A 21,862-nucleotide genomic window follows, 5' to 3' on the forward strand; every position below is an offset into this window, starting at 1 on the left:
TGCATCCGCTGGACGCGCTTCGTTATCCAGGTCTGAACGAGGACATAGAGTTCAAGTGTTTTTTATGATGTATTGTCTATATCTTTATGATGATTTTGCTTTGTCTTTCTTACTTTAGTCTTTCTTACTTTTGCTTTTCTGGTCTTTGGGTTTTGTTTCTAATATTGTACACTTGCTTTGTTTTTGTTTTTCTCTCCAGGTAGCCTACGTTAAAGGGGAGTTTGTCTTTGTTATTTTTTTATTTTTTATTTTTTTTTCTATTACGTTGGTATCCCCAATCCTGTACACCTGATTGCCTCATTGGATTAATTGATTGTATTAGTCCTTGTTAGGCTAATTGGATGTTTGTTAGGTTATGGGTGGGGTGTAACATATAAATTGTTAACATTCTCATTCATTGTGTTGCTCTGCCCTGATGAAGACCAATTTGGGTCGAAACATGTTGGCTCTTGTATTTTAAAATGATTTAAGCCATACCAAATAAAGGCTTTTTAATTATTTCCTCATCCTTCACTTAACTGAGTGCCTTGGACCTGCCTTTTTTGCCATTCGTCTTTTCCCTTTCCCAAGAGCACCGATTACAGACTATTTAAACTCCACCAGAGCGCCGGGTTGAATCTGTTACAGGACCCGTTTGCATGTTGTCTAGCACACTACGCACTCCATTCAATGCCCAACGAGCTTCAAATAAACTCAAGAATTGTGATGTAGAAGTAATATTTATATTTTAATATTTGTAATTGTTGCCATGTCAGACATTGTCAGTAGGCTTTTTTTTAATCAACATGAAAATAGATGAATGAACTTCTAATAATTTAAGTGCATTGTAATAAAAATTAACAATTCATTGCTGTAAATTCAATTATTGAGTTTATATAATATATTAGTTAAAAATTTAAAACAGTACAACTGTATAATTTTTTGCAAGGAGTATGTTTATTGTTTTCAATAATTTACAGATTTAATGTGTAGCAAGACCGCTCTAACAACTAACGTTAAATAGAGACCTGCACTCCCGCGGGACCCAGCACAACAGAGTGCGGCGCGGGATCATATTTGATGTGGATGCGGGCGGCAAGATATTATTGTGTACGTGTCGCGGGAAAATAAAATGATTTTGCGGGACTCCCGTTAAGTGGAAATATCTAACAAAATAAATAACTAGAAACAAATAAACTTTTATTTATAATAAAATAAAATCGATTTACAGGCGCGTGGTTCATAGGAACAGCCAAGCCGGCCTACCACACAGTGGCAAAATGTGTGCACCACATAACTCGGGTGAATCGCTTAGTGCTACAGATATTAGTAAGTTCTTGTAAGATAGTCAAATCCATGCGACCATCTGGGACATGTGATAATTTTGCCTGAAGCGTTGTTGTAAAAGTCTACTCCTGAATCCTCATAATACAACCAAGCGTTAAGCTGATAACAGTACAGACCATGGTACAGACTAACGTAAACCGGAAGTTCGTTACCGGCGTGTTCTACGTTGCCATAGCGATCAAGGGAAAGGTCAGAGTTCGGGAAAGTTGTGGATAAAGTTGGTTTCCTAAATTGTAAGTTTCAGTGTTCTAACTTCAGTGTAAGTTAGGGTTTCTGATATTTTTTTGTAGTGCTTTCAAGATTCAATGTAGTTTTAGTTTTTCTATATATTTACATTTAGTTTCAGCCTTTTCGAGTTTCCAGAGTTAATGTGAGAAGCTCAAAGGCATTTCTCAAAGTGTGGGAACATTTAGCTCATGTTGCTCATTTGTACTTTAATTAAATTAAGCACAAATTAGTTTTTTTTTTTAAATGTAAATTTCTTTAATTAAATCTTGGGAACATTTATTTGAGTAATTTTCTAATGTTTTTTTTTTTTTTTTTTTTTGTTAACTGGCAATTTATTTTGTACTTTTAGTGATTGTTATAGTATTTAATAATAATTATTATTATAGCAATAATGATGTATCCTGTTGATGTGTGATTTAGTAAATGTATCCCGGTTAACATATGTGTCTGAATGAATCTCTCTCTCTCTCTCTCTCTCTCTCTCTCTCTCTCTCTCTCTCTCTCTCTCTCTCTCTCTCTCTCTCTCTCTCTCTCTCTCTCTCTCTCTCTCTCTCTCTCTCTCTCTCTCTCTCTCTCTCTGTGTCTGTCTCTGTCTGTCTCTCTCTCTGTCTCTGTCTGTCTCTCTCTCTCTCTCTCTCTCTCTCTCTCTCTCTCTCTCTGTGTCTGTCTCTGTCTGTCTCTCTCTCTGTCTCTGTCTGTCTCTCTCTCTATCTCTCTCTCTATCTCTCTATCTCTATCTCTTTCTCTTTCAGGATGATTGGGAGCACAGCAGTAATGGCAGCACCGGCTCTAGACCCAGTTCAGGTTCTCGACCCGGATCTGGTTCTAGATCAGACAGTAGAGGACGAAACAACCAGTTCAGAGCTCCGGCAAAGGTGACATTAATTAATATTGAGTATATGCCTTGATGTCATCAGGAAATTGGCACAATGTTTCTGAATTTTGACTGCGTGTGTTTTAGAATGGAAACAAGGACTGTTCTTTGGACATCCTGGGGACGGACATTTGGGCTGCAAACCTGGACTGTCATGGGTGAGAGTCACACACATGCATCTAGCCGTACAAATAATGACATATAGTAGGGCTGTGCGATCAATGTAAATAAAACCATAATCGCGATGTATGCTGCGATTTTATTTGAAAAATATATGCCTGGTGTGTTCCAGAGTGAAGCGCGCCACTGTGTTCATTTACACATTTTTTTTACTGTTGTAATGTAAATTTAACTAATTTAATTAAATAACTAATAAAATTAAATAATTTTTATTTTACAGTGAAATATTAGAATAGTAATATTTCGTATTTCGTTTTTAGTCATTTTCATATTTTTATTTATATCATAATAATAAACATGATTAGTAGTATTAGTGTTATATAGCAATATTGATATAATTGTGCAGTCCTTAAAACAATCTTTTTAATTTCCTTCTCCCCCAGTGTAGTTTTACTATAATACAAACTACAGTATGACTAGAGAAACACACTAGAAGTGGTTCATTTAGTGAATAAAGACTGTAGATATGTGTCCATATTTTCAGCGGTCAGTCAGTATTTTCATCAGCTCTGGTTTTTCTGCGTGTGCTTTGCAGTGCTGACTCGCAGTCTAATTTAAAACTCGTCATGGCTAAATTTAATTAATGAGGCCGTCACCTCCACCTTCAGGCCTCTCTCTCTCTCTCTCTCTCTCTCTCTCTCTCTCTCTCTCTCTCTCTCTCTCTCTCTCTCTCTCTCTCTCTCTCTCTGTATTAGACTTGAGCCGTGTGTAAACATGTGTTGAGGTCACCATCAAATAAAAACTCGCCCTATTTATTTTCTAATTGGGCACAATTCACCAGTAGAGGATGAACAATCTTTCATCAAAATGTAATAAGTTTTTCCACCTCTAAAACCTCTTTTCTGCTGATACAAACCAAAATCAAAACCTTTCTCAATAAATATCCTCTTTCACACAGAGTTATGTAATGTCTTCTTGTGATAGATTCTTACATGACCTCAATATACATTGTATGATTTTTTTAAGGCTTCATGGTCAAGGCTGCCATTAGTTTATTGAAAATACAGGGAAAAAAATGGATAGATTGTGAAATATTGTAATTTAAAAGAACTTGTTTTCTATTTGAATTCATGTTTAAATGTAATTTATTCCTGTGATCAGCATCATTACTCCAGTCTTCAGTGTTATGATCCTTAAGAAAGCTTTTACTGCTCAAGATGCACTTATTATTATAATTATCAGTGTTAAAAACAAACCGGAAGGTTGGTGGTTCGATCCCTGGTTCCACCTGACCAAGTGTCCAGGTGTCCATGAGCAAGACACCGAACCCCAAACTGCTCCCGACGAGCTGGATGGCGCCTTGCATGGCAGACACCGCCGTCGGTGTGTGAATGAGTGTATGAATGGGTGAAGGTGAGGCAACATGTAAAGCTCTTTGGATGGCCATAGGGTCTGTTAAAAGCGCTATATAAATGCAGTCCATTTACCATTTAAAAACAGTTGTGCTGCTTCATATTTTTGTGGAAACGTGATACATTTTTTTCCTCCAGATTTTTTGATGAATTGAACATTTAAAAGAATTGCATTTATTTCAAATAGGACTCTTTTGTAGCATTATAAATGCCTTGCTGACACTTTTGCTCAGTTTAATGCGTTCAGCGCTAAACTTGAATTCAGAGTTATGCCACTATAATCCATTCAGAGCTCCATATGGCCTTTCAAAACAAGCTCGAGTCGGTCTTAATTTATTCAGCGGATTTAATGAAGTAAAAGAAAATGTGCCTGAGCTAATTAGCATCTCCACAGAGACGTTAGCAAATCAGTGTGTCTAGATTGAATGAGCTTGTCATCAAAATAGTCATGGTGCTTATTCTGTAAGCAAAGTAAACTTTTGTGATTTTCAGGTAGATTATGACCTAGTTGAAGTGTAAGTCTATAGTTCATATAGTCGCGGATTCCTGCTGGTTGTTTGGTTTTGTATTAAAGGGGGGGTGAAACACCCAGTTTCAGTCAATCTCATGTCAATCTTGAGTACCTATAGAGTAGTATTGCATCCTTCATATCTCCGAAAAGACTTTAGTTTTATCATATTTATAAAAGAAATATAGGCTGTACCGAGTCTTTCCGGAAAAAACCGAGCGCCTGGAGGCGTATCGTGTGGGCGGAGCTAAAGAATGACAAGCGCGCAAAGCGGTGACGTCCTCAAGCGTGGAGGAACCCATCGCTATGTCAGCTAATACAGATAATGATCCAGAATCAAATCTGAGGGAGAAATAAATTTAACAGGAGAAACGGCAACATCAGGACGTCCGTCTCTGTGGTATGTAAGTTACTGTATTTAGTGGCCTCTCCACATTTGTGTGTGTTTACTCGCAGTTTATGAGGACATGATTCGGTTTATGGACTATTGTATGCGACTAAACCTTAGAAGTAGCAAGCAAAACGGTTTTGCACGTCAGACTAGTGTAACGTTACAGAGAACAGCAATGGAGTCCGTTAGCACATTAGAATGACGAAGCACGCGATCGTGTCGTTTACTGATGTTTACTCATGCGTCCGTAGCCGACAGCACAGACATTTGAAGCAGTTTAAGTTAACTCACCGGCTGCTTCCAAAGCAGGACCTTTATCGCTGGGACTGCTCTGTCAAAAACACACTTCTTTGGTCTGATTTGGTGAAGTTCTGTGACAGCAGTGGCGTGTAAATCCATTTTGAGACGGAACTGAAACGATGTTGTGAAGCTTCCCGTCATTTCTGCGTTCAAATCGGTTCAAATGCAGCGCTGCCTTCCCAGAATGCTGTGCTGAAGCGCTGAAGTCGCTCGACGTCACCCATAGGAATAAAGTGGAGCGCGGCGCGGCGCGCCACATAAGTGTTCACGGACGACTGCATCTGAGAGACTGTTTACAGCGTGCTCTAGTCACACGCGCGCGCACCCTTCCGGGAGAAGAGCCCGTACGGCCCATACAAGGACCTTCCGCTCTTTTTAACGTCAAGTAGACCCATACTCGAAAAAAACTCTCCGAAACTTGTGAGAAACCGGAAGGAGTATTTTTGACACAGAAATACTTCATCAAACGTCCAACATTAGTTTTTGAAACTTTGTCTATATTTAGGATGGGAATCCAAGTCTTTAACAGTGTGAAAAGCTCAGTATGCATGAAACAGCATTTCACCCCCCCTTTAATGTTTGTGGTTTGTTTGTGTTCACAGAGGTGCAACGTGGGACATGCAGCCGGAGAAACTGGATTTCTCACAGTTTCACAGGCGGGCGTACAGAGGGACACCAAAACACCTCCCGCACATCGACCGAGAAGGGTGAGAGAGACGTTCCTCTCCAGAACACTGACCTGAGATCAGACACACATAGTCTGAATCACTTCACATTAACGCAGGGCAGCCGGCGGAGCCACAGCACTTATACTCACACTTATATTGGTTTCATTTAAGGCAAATTTGCATGTAAATCTGCATGTGAGGGAGTTAATGTGGCTTGAAGGAGCTCCAGTATTGTTGTGCTGTAATGGGGTGTGGCCATGTGTGTGTGTGTGTGTGCTCTGCTCCCTGCTGACCTCTGCTGGATGAATGCTGCCAGTGGGATATAAATGCACTGAGGGACTTAACCCAGTAAAGTTACGCGTGTGTGTGCGCGCGCGTGTGTGTGTGTATTATATTGTTATACATATGTGTGTATATATACTGTATATACACACATATACACAGGTGTGTGTATATATACAGACACACACACACACACACACACACGTTTGTGTGCCTGTCACGATTAATCGCATCTAATGTAATTTTGTTATATTTTAATATATTATCTATATGTGTGTGCGTCTGCGTATAAATATACACCTGTGTGTGTGTGTGTGTGTGTGTGCTCTGGAAAAAAATAAGAGACTGCTTAACATTGGCACATTAATGAATTTTACAGCACTAGTTCTAGTGTTATGAGCTCCATATTCTCACTATCATACTATACGAGTCACAAAAGCTAAAATATGATGCTCAACAAAAACAGACTTTTGTTTTATTTTGTCTAAAGGTCTAATAAACTGTACTGTTCTGTAAAAAAAAAAAAGGAAAAAAGACTATTTCTGGCTATTATTTGGCATATCAACTTTACAGAGTTAAGATGTTATGGGCTGCTTTATTTATTAAGTTGGTATGAAATTTGAAACGTAAAAGTCTTATAGCATCAGAAACAGTTTTTCATATAAGCAAATAAGATATTGGAATAAATAAGCTCAGAGTCGTTTTGTCATGTCTCGATGTCTGTCTGTTCACAGGATGATAAAGGGCAAATTCGATGATGCTGCTGATGATGATGATGATGGTATTGATCTGGACAACATGGAGAAATTCCTGCCCAGCCTGCCGGTAAGAAGCTCTTACTCAAATAAATCTCTTCTTAAAAACCCTTTTCCTGATAACAGATGAACTGAAGGATGAGTGTTAAACGGTCACTGCTGCTGTTCACTTTATGAGCTCAGATGTGTGTGTGTGTGTGTGTGTGTGTGTGTGTGTGTGTGTGTGTGTGTGTGTGTGTGTGTGTGTGTGTGTGTGTGTGTGTGTGTGTGTGTGTGTGTGTGTGTGTGTGTGTGTGTGTGTGTGTGTGTGTGTGTGTGTGTGGGAGGAGGGTTCCCTCTGGTGTCCAGACACTGAAAGCGGTTTTATTTAAACTGATCCAACAGCGACATCTAGTGGTGATGTCACACTATGACTGTGTGTGTGTGTGTGTGTGTGTGTGTTCATTAGTTTTTTTTCTGTACTGAATTTTCTGTAATGAGTTTATTTTCACTGAGATGGGTGTAGTTGGCGACTGTAATTCAAGACAGAATGAGACACAGAATGAAGTGTTTTAATAGTGTGTGAGATAATGAAGTTGCTACAGCAGTTTATAAATGTATGAACATGAAAGTGCATTGATTATAAATTAAGGCGAGGCTTGGGCTTTCTAATAAATACGATTTCAGTATTTCTAATTAAAAATGTTATGTTTAATTCAATGTGGTTTTTATTTTTTTGGTTGCAATTTCTGAGTGAGAAGGTTTTAGAGTAAATCCTTTAACAGACATTTTTTTCTTTGTTGTACTAAAATAAATATAGATGTATTTACAAAAAATGAATAGAATGACAAACAAACAGCAAAATGACTACAGCTTTAATATTAACATGAGAACAGAACATAAAAATAAAAACTAATAAAAAAATATAATAGTGAAATAAGGCTGTAGTAGTTTCTCTTCTGCTGCTCGCTCACGCCATCTAGTGCTTTCATGATGACATCACCAATAAACTCTCTCTCTCTCTCTCTCTCTCTCTCTCTCTCTCTCTCCATCGCTCTCTCTCTCTCCATCGCTCTCTCTCGCTCTCTCTCTCTCTCTCTCTTTCTCTCTCCATCGCTCTCTCTCGCTCTCGCTCTCTCTCCTGTCTGGCTGCCGGTGAGTTTTCTATCCGTCCAGCCAGTAGCAGGTCAAAGGTCATCTGCGGGCACACGTGTGTGTGTGTGTGTGTGTTCACAGCGGTGGCAGACAGGGTGGAGTGTGTCTGATACCAGCCATTGTTCTTACTCAAGTGATCTTTCGTCTTTCTGCTTGTTGTCTGTGATTTACTGTTCATTTACTGGATGAACATTATTGGGTGTTAAAAGCGTTCTGTGACACACATCATGTACCTCTAATCCGTGACCTCACTGACATCTCGTGTGTGTGTGTGTGTGTGTGTGTGTGTGTTAGGTTAGTGGTGTTGATATGTAGCTGTATTGTATGTCACCTGATCAACAATATCTGCCAGATACAAATACCTTGACACACACACACACACACACACACACACACACACACACACACATGTTGGTCTATGTGGTTTACAGGGACTCTCCATAGGCGTAATGGTTTTTATACTGTACAAACCGTATTTTCTATCCCCTTACACTGCCCCTGCCCCTAAACCTACCCATCACACACACACACACACACTGCCCCTAAACCTACCCATCACAGGAAACATTCTGCATTTTTACTTTCTCAAAAAAACATCATTTAGTATGTTTTTAAGGCCATTTGAATTATGAGGACATTTGATATGTCCTCATAAACCACATTTATAGTGTAATACCAGTGTAATACCCATGTAGTTATACAAATTTGTGTCCTCATAAACCACATAAACAGGCTCACACACACACACACACTCTCTCTCTCTCTCTCTCTCTCTCTCTCTCTCTCTCTCTCTCTCTCTCTCTCTCTCGCACACATACACACACGTACACACTCTCACACATACTCGCACACACACACGCTCGCTCTCTCTCTCACTCACACACATACACATTTTATCTGAGTGTTTGGCTGGTGTGTTTATATTGTGTTGTTGTGGATTTGTGGATGTGTGTGTCATGTGAGCGGATGTTTCTGTGCATTGTAAACTTTTATTGTCTTTAATACAGAGCTGAAGGAAGTGATACACGGTGTGTGTGTGTGATTTATCACGTTCACTCTTCCCATTATTCCCACAAAATTAGCTCTGTTTCCAATAAGGTCAGAGTCAGTCTGTCTGTTTCCGTATAGATGAGGTGTGTGTGTGTGTGTGTGTGTGTGTGTGTGTGTGTGTGTGTGTGTGTGTACTTTAACCCAGAAATTAGTTAAATCTGATAGCACTTTACAGTAAAGTCTTGATTGTTAACATGAGTTAATGCATTTGTTTACATAAACTGAGAATGAGCAATGGATATTTTATAGCATTTATTAATCTGTGTATGGTGGATTTCTTTCAAACATTAAACAGAACTTTTATTTTGGTGGAAACACGCAGGAAGACAATAATACTTCTGTTTGTTGAAAACAACATATTTATAAATGGTTCTTATTACGAATTTGAGAAGCTTTTTGGGAAGAACTAATTTGCATATACCAAAAAAAAGATACTTTTGAGCGACTCAAACATATATCACTTGCAGAGGAGCATTTACTGTGAACAGAAACTGGAAGCTTTGCTGTCTGTACTCCGTCCAAAACATGCAGCATATCAAATAAGATATTTGCACTAATCCAAATCACATTCTCAAATACATCATTTATAAAAAGGTTATGGGGCAACTGACGAGTAGCACCATTTCAGCGCCGATTTTTTTTTTCTTCTCACACTATGAACTTTGAACCCTGACGAGCAAGCTTTGGCACCGCGAGCTTGTGCAGCGCTGCCAGAATCGATCTGTGCATATATTAGAAAACGTAACATTTTGCCGTTTATTTAGTAATTGTTTTCGGCCATTTCGCGATTTCAAATATAAAGTAACATCCAGCAACAAGTAGTGTGATCGACCGATATAGATTTTTTATAACCGATACCGATTATTTGCATGTTTATGTACCGATAACTGATATATGGAACCAATATTTAAATATTTGTGGTATTTCTGTATTTTTTTTATTTTTACAATTATAGCAACAGCACCAACTTTTTAAACACTGTAATTTTTGCAATTTCACTCCTCAATTGCACTTTTTTTTAAATCCAGTGCAAAGTCTTTTTAACATTAATGTTGTTTCATATTTTTATTTATAAATACATGCAGCATATTAACAACAGGCAAAATACATTTACAAAGTCTAATGTTTTAAAATGGAGAACATAAATAAATGAGAGTTGAGTCTATCAACTCCCCATAACTATATAAACATTCATTTTAAATATAGTTTTAAAAGGTTTGTGTGTTTAATAGACTGAATAAAAAAGTGAATATTCTCTGGAATATGCGAACATTGTCAGAAAAAAACACAAATACATCATAGCTATTCCAGAGTCCATCTCATCTGGTACGTTATCAAAATTATTAATAATGTTTTTGTTGGTCTAGATTATGATATGCTGATGACAGAGCGCTGTTTTCATCTCTGCGTTTACACGTCTCGCGGAGATGGGCATACTAATTCTTTTTCACAGAGCTGTAGATATTTTGATGTTTATTATATAAATGTTATATAGCAGACGTTAATATAACTTAAGCAGTTTTAAAGGGTTACTTCAGTGATTAGCAGATAGCTTTGTATCAGTAGAAACCCTGGAGTATATTCAAATGATTGTGCTTTCCCCCCTCATATCTCCCTGAGACAAGAGATTTATGCATTTTATTCCTGGAAAAATTCCTCTCGTGACGCAAATTGATGATATTTGCGTCACAAGAGGAATGTTTGCCCAAAGGCTAAAGACTACAGCCAGCAGAGGGAGCCATTTCCACATGTTTTGAACCGGCGCATGGGGGATGAAGATCACACTCACAGCTCAGCTCAGCTGCAGGCACTCATTTAAATGGAGCTATGCTGAGAGATGTACAGTATTGTTCAAAATAATAGCAGTACAATGTGACTAACCAGAATAATCAAGGTTTTTAGTATATTTTTTATTGCTACGTGGCAAACAAGTTACCAGTAGGTTCAGTAGATTGTCAGAAAACAAATGAGACCCAGCATTCATGATATGCACGCTCTTAAGGCTGTGCAATTGGGCAATTAGTTGAAAGGGGTGTGTTCAAAAAAATAGCAGTGTCTACCTTTGACTGTACAAACTCAAAACTATTTTGTACAAACATTTTTTTTCTTCTGGGATTTAGCAATCCTGTGAATCACTAAACTAATATTTAGTTGTATGACCGCAGTTTTTTAAAACTGCTTGACATCTGTGTGGCATGGAGTCAACCAACTTGTGGCACCTCTCAGCTGTTATTCCACTCCATGATTCTTTAACAACATTCCACAATTCATTCACATTTCTTGGTTTTGCTTCAGAAACAGCATTTTTGATATCACCCCACAAGTTCTCAATTGGATTAAGGTCTGGAGATTGGGCTGGCCACTCCATAACATTAATTTTGTTGGTTTGGAACCAAGACTTTGCCCGTTTACTAGTGTGTTTTGGGTCATTGTCTTGTTGAAACAACCGTTTCAAGGGCATGTCCTCTTCAGCATAGGGCAACATGACCTCTTCAAGTATTTTAACATATGCAAACTGATCCATGATCCCTGGTATGCGATAAATAGGCCCAACACCATAGTAGGAGAAACATGCCCATATCATGATGCTTGCACCTCCATGCTTCACTGTCTTCACTGTGTACTGTGGCTTGAATTCAGAGTTTGGGGGTCGTCTCACAAACTGCCTGTGGCCCTTGGACCCAAAAATAACAATTTTACTCTCATCAGTCCACAAAATGTTCCTCCATTTCTCTTTAGGCCAGTTGATGTGTTCTTGGGCAAATTGTAACCTCTTCTGCACATGCCTTTTTTTTAACAGAGGGACTTTGCGGGGGATTCTTGAAAATAGATTAGCTTCACACAGACGTCTTCTAACTGTCACAGTACTTACAGGTAACTCCAGACTGTCTTTGATCATCCTGGAGGTGATCATTGGCTGAGCCTTTGCCATTCTGGTTATTCTTCTATCCATTTTGATGGTTGTCTTCCGTTTTCTTCCACGTCTCTCTCTGGTTTTGCTCTCCATTTTAAGGCATTGGAGATCATTTTAGCTGAACAGCCTATCATTTTTTGCACCTCTTTATAGGTTTTCCCCTCTCTAATCAACTTTTTAATCAAAGTACGCTGTTCTTCTGAACAATGTCTTGAACGACCCATTTTCCTCAGCTTTCAAATGCATGTTCAACAAGTGTTGGCTTCATCCTTAAATAGGGGCCACCTGATTCACACCTGTTTCTTCACAAAATTGATGACCTCAGTGATTGAATGCCACACTGCTATTTTTTTGAACACACCCCTTTCAACTAATTGCCCAATTGCACAGCCTTAAGAGCGTGACTATCATGAATGCTGGGTCTTGTTTGTTTTCTGAGAATCTACTGAACCTACTGGTAACTTGTTTGCCACGTAGCAATAAAAAAAAAATACGAAAAACCTTGATTATTCTGGTTAGTCACATTGTACTGCTATTATTTTGAACAAGACTGTAAGTGTTTTAACTTCTCAAATTAATTTCTATGAAAGTTAAGCTTCCAAAGGCATGAACTGAAAACGCGTTGTGAATGTATGCCGCGAATGTGGTCGCGATTACCTCATCTCTCATCACGAGAGCTCATCAGCTCATTTATGACGTTAAATGTAATCTGACTCCTAATCTGAGTCTGCCGTGAGACTCACGCGGCAACTCCATTCGTTATATTGAACACAGACGTTCAGTATTTAATTGTACTTTCTGAACTCAGTCACTGTAAATTAATCCAGTAGCGGTGGCTTTGGGAATGGCCTCACAGGGCAGCAAAGCATTCTGGGAATTGTAGTCTTTCCTCCCCATGAGACAAAAATACATTTTCTGTCTTTTCTCAGTCTAGAAGACACCAAATTCAAAAATAATTTCACATTTCTACTGCATTGATGACCCAGTTTAAATACAGATTCCTCTTCCCAGCGCTGAAGTACCCCTTTAAATGAGTCAGTTACATACGATGACTAGCCAATGCTGGAGCAACAATCCGGTGAGTGAACAACTGAACGCAACTTCAAGAGATGAGCATAAACATAGAGAGAGAAATACGTTTCCAACATGCTTTTATTCATGACTGTTTTATTTAAATCATGTCAAGTTACATATTTATTGGGACATGACGGATTACCTGACTGACTCCGATATTACAAAACTGATACCCGATTATGGGAAAATGCTTAAATATAGGGAAAAATATCGGGAAACCGATATATCGGTCTATTGCTAGCAACAAGACATTTCATGTGCTCTTGGGGGCCGCCTGGTGGCCAGGGCTGCTTAGTTTGCGTATGCCTTGGGCCGGCCCTGCGTCTTGCTCTCGCTCACTGCGGATAACGGTTTAAATGAACACTCTTTGAGTGCTGATCAAGAGTTTTGTGACAGCAATTTAAGGGTCGCGAGACTCGCGACTCTTGTCCCAAATATAACAGGCTTCATTCAGTTATTGAAACAAATATTAATAATATTAATTGAAGTTTTAGAGCATATTGAGCGCTCCGAGCGAGCTGTGCTGTGCTAAACATGGAGCTTTTCCTTGACATGGTAAATAATCACACCAGTGAAAGCAGTGCATTTATCCTTTATTCATGCAATATCTCTTCAGTCAGTACAGTAGCCTACACTTTAGTGTTTCTGTTTAACGTTAAATAAAATGAGGCATGGTATGCTAACTGTATCTTACATAGCTTGCATATAACTTTATCTCGCGGCTCAACAATTCCAGACATGGCTTTTTAGATTTTGGAGTTAAAATCTCTTTCTCTGCTGCGGTCGAGTTGAGCTCTGCACTTTCTGCCGTCTTCACTGTCAACTTTCAGCAGCGACTCCTGTGACCTGTCCCTGAACCCTCAGGCGCGCTCTCACTCGCAAAGCAGACAGCCACGCCTCTACTACCGCAGCGTTTTTTTTGTTTTTTTTTTGCTTAAATTTTTTTTTTTATTTGAATATTAATTTTCAACATCGAAATTCGTTTTTTTAAAAACTATTCGAATATATATTCGAATTTAGAATATTCGTTGACAGCCTTAGTCTGTGTGAGTGTCTGTGTGTTAACTGTACTTCAACTATGTAGTTAAATCAGGAAGACTAATAAGGTCTCAGTTGTTAGTTAATGCATTAGTAAACATAAACTAATGATGAACATTTATTACTCAAGTTTATCTGGGTTTTGCATCATATGTTTTGACTCGTATGCGGTGTATGTGTGATCAGAGGTCCGTCTGTGATGGGTCATATATTGTAGACGTGTCTAGTTCCTGCAGAACAAAAGGCCTCCGGCGGGCCAGACACAGAGCGCTCGCTCCCCTGAGCTACGTGCAGCCCGACAGGAGCAGAGAGAGAGAGCGAGACCCCGGCAGCTCTGACAGAGAACAATAAGGAGGTCAGACACCCCCTCCCTTTCCTGTGATTGTCAACCAGACGACACATACAGCTCTTACCTGCTCGCTCTCGCTAACGCTGGGTCAATGAGGGAAGCTTGGATGCAGAATCATCTTTTGGGAGTTGTGGAATTTGTGGGCGTTTGCTAGTTGGCCAATTCAAGCGACTGTGACGCGTCATGTTACAAAACCATGGTGCTTAAATATAAATACAGCTATTTTAAACTGATAAAAAAGAGAGACATATTTACAGTGTCTTCTTAGTTCATCACTAGTACTGTTATTCCAGTATTTAAGTTCAGTTTGTGTCACCCTGCAGTGTTTGTGCTGTTACTAAGCAACTGTTCCCTAGCAACTGCATCTCCCTAGTAAACACCTACAACTGCATAGCAACTGCCTGGTGACCAAACAGAACACCCAAGTAACCTCATATAGCAACTCCCTGGTAACCAAACAGAACAGCTAAGCAACTACATAGCAACTCCCTGGTGACCAAGCAGAACAGTTTGGCAACTGCATAGCAGAACAGCCTAGCAACCTCAGAGCAACTCACTGGTGACCAACCAGGACAGTCTGGCAACTGCATAGCAACTCCCTTGCGACAAACTAAAACTGCCTAGCAACCTCATAGCAACTCACTGGTGACCAACCAGGACAGTCTGGCAACTGCATAGCAACTCCCTTGTGACAAACTAAAACTGCCTAGCAACTGCATAGTAACTCCCTGGTGACCAAGCAGAACAGCCTTGCAGTTGCATAGCAACTCCCTGTGACCAAGCAAAACAGCCTAGTAACTGTAGAAGAATTTAACACTTGCATAGTGTTTGTGATTAACCAGAATAGCCAAGCAACTCCCTGGTGACAAAGCAGAACAGCTAAGCAACTGCATAGCAGAACAGCCTAGCAACACACTGGTGACCAACCAGGACCGTCAAGCAGAACAACTTGGCAACCTCATAGCAACTCCCTGGTGACAAAGCAGAACAGCGTGGCAACCTCATAGCAACACCTTTGTGACCAGAAAATCCTAGCAACTGCATAGCAACTGCCTAGTGACCAACCAGAACAGCCTGGCAACCTCATAGCAACTCCCTGGTGATCACCCAAAACTGACTAGCAATCGCATGGCAACTCACTGATATGCCAAGTCTTTATTAATTATGTGTCATACATTATGGGGCTACATGATATGTTGAGGAGTAGACATTTGATTGACACCGCAACCAAAAAATGATTTTTCGCTGTTACACCATCATTACCTCATCACTGTATCTCTGTGCAGACCAATCAGGATTGAGTGGGAGGAGTCCTCGTTAACCACTCTGTGAACATGGATTTTAATTTAAAGGTGGGGTAAGTGCTTTCTGGTAACCGTTGTTGATATTTCATATCACCAAAACAAACACACCCCTACCCCCAAAAAGGGACTCGGTCCTAAATTGATAGCTCCGCCCCACACATACGTAACCCAGGCAACGACTATGGCAGAATCTGCATTACTAATCCAGGTCGAATATTCAATGAAAAAGTCACCCCTTCCATCACAAAAACACAAACCGTTCTCATGAACAACTCTATAGAACACGAGCACGACAGTCCAGCTAACGACATATTACAATTATGACCAGATTAGAGTTATAGCGATCACAAAACACAAACCGTTTTCATGAACAACTCGATAAAGTTAGTAGGCTCTACAAGCTCGATAGTCCAGCTAACGACATATATTACAATAATGACCGGATGGGTAATATAGATGTAAAGAGGAAACAAACACACCGGTATATTAGGAGTATAGTATCTTACCTGTCGAACACATTTGGTGAGCTGATCTTAAAACAGACACTGAGGGGATTTAGTCGCTCCATACGGTGTGGAAATGAACGGGTCTTTATCATCGCTGAAGTGAGACACAATACGATCGCAAATGGACAAACAAGCGAACATGACACGAGCATATTCAAGCAAAAGCAGCATATATTAGTTCTTTCTTGGCTAATGTCCGTCCTGTGTGACTCGTGTGTTTTGAATAATGACGCGCACTGAGCCTCTCTTCTCACCTTAGACACGCCCCTTACCTGCTGATTGGCTACAAGTTTGTTATTCCACTCAGCCCGAGTCCTTTTTCTAAAACAGTTTTGAAATAACACTTACCCCACCTTTTAATATTTAGCAATTTTATGTACTTTTGACTATTTTTTTATTCTATTTTCTATTTATTATTATTATTCTATTTTTCTAGTTTCTTTTTAGTTCATTTTAAGTCTTAATGTTACTTTAAAAAATTTGACATTTTGCCTTTGCAACTGATTAAAATAATTTAAAAAATATTATATTTATTTTATTTCAGTTATATTTAAAATTTTGGTTAACAACACTGTCCAGTAATCATTAAAGACTGGGAAAAGCCATGGAAATTCATTGGTCAAAAGGTGTGGGAATCCAGTTTCTCATTCCCTCTGTTTCTCTTTCTTTGGAAAACTTTTCGTATGTGTGTGTACAGTTAATGTGCTTCGATTGGAAGGTGTCCATTTTCTCTCTCTCTCTCTCTTTCTGGTCGTGGTCACACGCCAAGTGTTCGGCACTTTGACTGATGGTTCATTGTCTTCCTCATTCCACCCCGCTAGCGGTGCAGGAATTCCTGTGTCACTTTCCCTCTTGGAATTCCGCATCATTATCCGGAATGTGGTGACACTGACTCGCGAACAGGAAAAGGGTCACGTTAATACCAGAGGTGACGGTTTCAGTCATCCTGCAATAGTGATGCTAACAAAGAACTGTGTCTGTCCAGTGAGCGCTAAGTTTAGAATCACAGGATCATATGAGCAAAACTCACACGGGACGCTCTGGCTTTGTTCAGGCATTCTGCAAATATCAGATATTTTTGGTGCATCCGTGTATTATATCCGTTTATTTTAGTTGTCTGAATAGTAAAGGAAAATGCATGAAATTAAGTCTCTGTTGCTAAATGAGGATTATTATCATCAACAGAAATGTTTTAATAGTTTTAGTTAATTGAAATAAAGCTGGTGTGTGTATATATATATGTGTGTGTGTGTGTGTGTATTTGGGATTCAACAATACAGTTAGTCCACGGTTCAATACATACCTCGGTTTTTAACCACGGTTTTTCGGTTCAGCTCGGTTTTTGTGCTATTCTATTCTTAGGTTAAGGAGAAAATGTTTTTATTGCAATACTTTTTCTTGATTTTACTTAAAAGTCTTGAAAACCCTTACTTAAAACTTTACCTAAAAAACCTTGCACACATTCCCAGTGTATTGTATAATATAAAATAAATATATATAAAGATTTACAGTGGCAGCTCAGAGATGTACAGTAGCATTTAAGTATGAAATCGAATGAATAAATGTAGGCTAAAATTAAAACTACATAGTCTTCAATATACAACATTTATTAAAAGCTGCTGTATTAAAGGTGTTTTTGTGTTAACAAAATTTTAGAGGTGAACTGTCCCTTTAAGGACAAGCGTTCATTAGGCTGCTGCTGTCAATTAAAGACCTGCTCATATCTCATATACAGACGCACACGATTTTACTTTCACTTTAGACATAACCGACTGTGTTTATATGTTAACCTTGTGTGTATTCGACAGTATTAGCGCAGTAAGACTGTCCAGTAATCACGTGTTTGACAGACGTTTAGTGCGCGCACTCAATGCAAAACTCTTTAGCAAATGTTTAATCTGCAAGGCTTTAAAACACGGGTATACACCCCTTAACTGTAGTGCATATGATTGGATATTTGCTCATATCAGCGCGTAGACTCACAGGCACACTCAAACAGAGCCGAAATAAACTGAGAGAAATATTTCAAACGGAGAGAAATGGAAATAATGAATTAAATGCGAAACCGGAAAAAACTCAATTCACCAGCGCGTATTGAACCGTGAATGCCGTACCGAATGTGTTCCGAGTATTGTGGCATACCTAATATATATATATTAGTAGAAAAACTTAAACTAATTTAAAATTTAAAAGGTTGCTTTGGCAATTAGCTGTAATATGTTTGTTGAAGCACTAACATTTTTAATATATTTTTTTTTAATATTAACTGGAAATGAATAAAAACTCAAAGTAAAACTAATGTAACCTAAATAGCATTATTTATACATAATTTAAAAAAGAAAAAAAAATGAAATGACAAACTGACAATATATATATAAAAAAAAAAATCAAAATATGAATAAAACTAAAATAAAAGCTAAAATAACACTTCAAATTAGATATGTGTGCAGTATGAACAAACCCTCAGTATAGAGTTCAACAGTCGGGTTTGGGAAGGAAAAACTCCATTCATTTTCTCCAGAGGGAAATAGAGCTCATAAACCTTTAAAGCTACGAGGCTGTTAATCAAAGGCATTTGCTTCTGTTGAAGCCGTCAGCCTGGATTATTACAGCTTAAGATTTAAAATAATGAACAGAATTCCAGGTGAAAAACTACATTACCCATGATGCTGTACTGAAGATTCTACCAATCAGTCAAACATGCTCCACAATATCTCTTTAGCTCCGCCCACTCCCATGAAGCACTGTGAAAGATGTAATCTAGTATCCCTACAAACTTAAAATACTGAAATGTTTGTATATAAATGCATGTTTTGCAATGAACTTAAAATGTTGTTTTTATACATTATAGTTAACATTTGTAAATGATTAGTTTTATATTTCTCGTTCGTTTTCAATTGATTATGCTGTTTGCAATGCTTCATGGGATTGTAGTTCTTTTCCTCTCTAAAGCCGTTAAGTTTACAGTTTTAAACCCTATATCTTTTTGTCAGATTAAAAAAATGTTTTTGCTTCAAATCAAAGTTTGTAGTGCTGTGATTCAGCTCGTGGTTCAGGGCTTATAACTCTGTTAAAATCCCTATGGGGATCAAATTAATGGGGGGAAAAAACACTTCCAGAACCAATATCCAATCTCAATCTCGCCAAACAGCCAATCTCAGTACAGGAAATCAGCTAGATACTGTACACATGGTTCCTGGTTGGTGTCTAGACAATTTATGGACTAGTTTAAAGGGATAGTTCACTTTAAAATGATAATTCTGTCATCCTTTACTCACCCTCAAGTTGTTTCAAACCTGTATGAATTTCTTTCTTCAGCTGAACACAAGGGAAGATATTTTGAAGAATGTCAGTAACCAAACCGTTAACTGGAGCCATTGACTATTTTTTTCCCTACTATGGAAGTCAATGGCTCCAGTTAACGGTTTGGTTACTGACATTTTCAAAAAATATCTTCCCTTGTGTTCAGCTGAAGAAAGAAATTTGAAACAACTTGAGGGTGAGTAAAGGATGACAGAATTTTCATTTTAAAGTGAACTATCCCTTTACATGCTAAGTGGGTTCAGGTTAAAGCACTTTCCTAGGAATAATTTGAAATCAGCTGTTTGAATTATTTGCAGATGTTTCTAGCGGTATGTTCACGGTTTCCAATTCCACATTCAATTTCAGGGTTTAAAGCTGCTGGAGTGTAATATTAAAGACCTGTTGAGCCTCTCTGGCTAATCTTTCTGAAATTAGTTCCGCTCGGACTGTTTAAATCAGAGGATGTGATATTCTCTCTGTCACGGTTCATCAGCATCCTCTGACGGGAAGCGTCTGCACCCACTTCAGGTTAATGTCTTAATCCACGGCGTTTTCAATTCCATAACCCGCTAATATCATGTGTGGCAGGGCGAGTTCGTGTTCGCGTTCGCTCTGCGAGGGAAGATTTGGTGTCATTTTCTTGGCATGAGTGAATGTTGAGCTGTCGTTCTGCGGGTCGATCTGGTTAGCTGTGATGATTCTAGGGCTGGTGTCGAGCTCCATCCTGTCCAACCTGAACCATTCCACTGACTCAAAGTAAAAGTCTTTTTGTGTGTTATACTTGCACGGTAAAAAATTATTTAGAAAAAAGTTACCTGGTTGCCTCAATTTTGAGTTAATACAATGAACATTTTTTGAGATTCGACAACCTTTATTAAAATATTATTAAAAGATTTTGTAAGCATATTGGGTAACTGTGTGTGTTTTATTTCTGATGATGCAGTGAAACATGCCAAATAGTGCTATTTTGATGATTTATCACATTTTATGTGGTTCAGATACAATACTATTTTGAGCTTCTATTTATTAAACAATTTCCTTCATTGTATCAACTCAAATTTTTTATTTCAATTAACTCAAAATTTTAAGGCAACCAGGTTACTTACTTTTTTAAGTTAAACCAACAAAAACCAACACATTTTTTTACAGTGTGGTGGTTAATGGAAATAATAAAAGTGTAGCATGCCAAAAAGTCAAATGAAATTCATGCTATGTCTTTTGAATTGTCTCGTATCACATACTGGAACTGAAGATCAAAGTGACATTTTTTTTTCAGGAATTAATTTATTTAATTGTATTCATTCTCTCTCTCTCTCTCTCTCTCTCTCTCTCTCTCTCTCTCTCTCTCTCTCTCTCTCTCTGTGTTTCTCTCTCTCTCTCTCTGTGTTTCTCTCTCTCTCTGTGTTTCTCTCGCTCTCTCTCTCTCTCTCTCTCTCTCTCTCTCTGTGTTTCTCTCTCTCTCTCTCTGTGTTTCTCTCTCTCTCTGTCTCTCTCTCTCTCTCTCTCTCTCTCTCGCTCTCGCTCTCTCTCTCTCTCTCTCTCTCTCTCTCTCTCTCTCTCTCTCTCTCTCTCTCTCTCTCTCTCTCTCTCTCTCTCTCTCTCTCTCTCTCTCTCTCTCTCTCTCTCTCTCTCTCTCTCTCTCTGTGTGTATTCACTGTCTGTGAATGTCCTGGGTGCGTCCCAAACAGCTCCCTAGTTTCCTATGTGGTGAATCAGTATATTGTGTACATGAATGTGGCGACTCCCTGAGCAGTGCCCTGACAGCTGAACCAGGAGCTGATTGAGACCCCTTGCGCACCATAATCGAGTTCTCTTTGCACCTGAAGGAACAGTAACACACAGAATGATGCCAAAAAAAACCGGGTATCCGAGTATTCTCATAAGAGCAATCTTAAATGAGCTTAAAAAAGAAAATGAGATGCGTGTGACAGCGAGTCAGATCCACGTCATGTTCGGCAGCAGCGACTAAAATAAATGTATTATTTATGCAGTGCAGACAGTTTAATACTGATGATTTTGGCATACAGCTCGTAAAAACCCAAAATTCCAGTCTCAAAAATTAGCATATGATGAAAAGGTTCTCTAAACGAGCTATTACCCTAATCATCTGAATCAACTAATTAACTCTAAACACCTGCAAAAGATTCCTGAGGCTTTTAAAAAGTCCCAGCCTGGTTCATTACTCAAAACCGCAATCATGGGTAAGACTGCCGACCTGACTGCTGTCCAGAAGGCCATCATTGACACCCTCAAGCGAGAGGGTAAGACACAGAAAGACATTTCTGAACGAATAGGCTGTTCCCAGAGTGCTGTATCAAGGCACCTC

At 38.9% G+C, this 21,862-nt stretch overlaps 1 protein-coding gene across 2 annotated transcripts in view; it reads left to right on the top strand.

The window, feature by feature from the left end:
* The window catches only part of ctif (CBP80/20-dependent translation initiation factor), a 117,748-nt gene that overhangs the window by 40,865 nt on the left and 55,021 nt on the right, over positions 1-21,862 (top strand). For both annotated transcript variants that reach the window (XM_067423715.1, XM_067423716.1), the window contains exons 4-7: positions 2,307-2,429; positions 2,516-2,586; positions 5,762-5,866; positions 6,844-6,934. In XM_067423715.1, coding sequence (XP_067279816.1) covers positions 2,307-2,429; positions 2,516-2,586; positions 5,762-5,866; positions 6,844-6,934 — 390 coding nt within the window. The remainder of the gene's footprint in view (positions 1-2,306; positions 2,430-2,515; positions 2,587-5,761; positions 5,867-6,843; positions 6,935-21,862) is intronic.

The sequence above is a fragment of the Pseudorasbora parva genome, chromosome 18 (genome assembly GCF_024679245.1).
Source record: "Pseudorasbora parva isolate DD20220531a chromosome 18, ASM2467924v1, whole genome shotgun sequence".
NCBI lineage: Eukaryota > Metazoa > Chordata > Actinopteri > Cypriniformes > Gobionidae > Pseudorasbora > Pseudorasbora parva.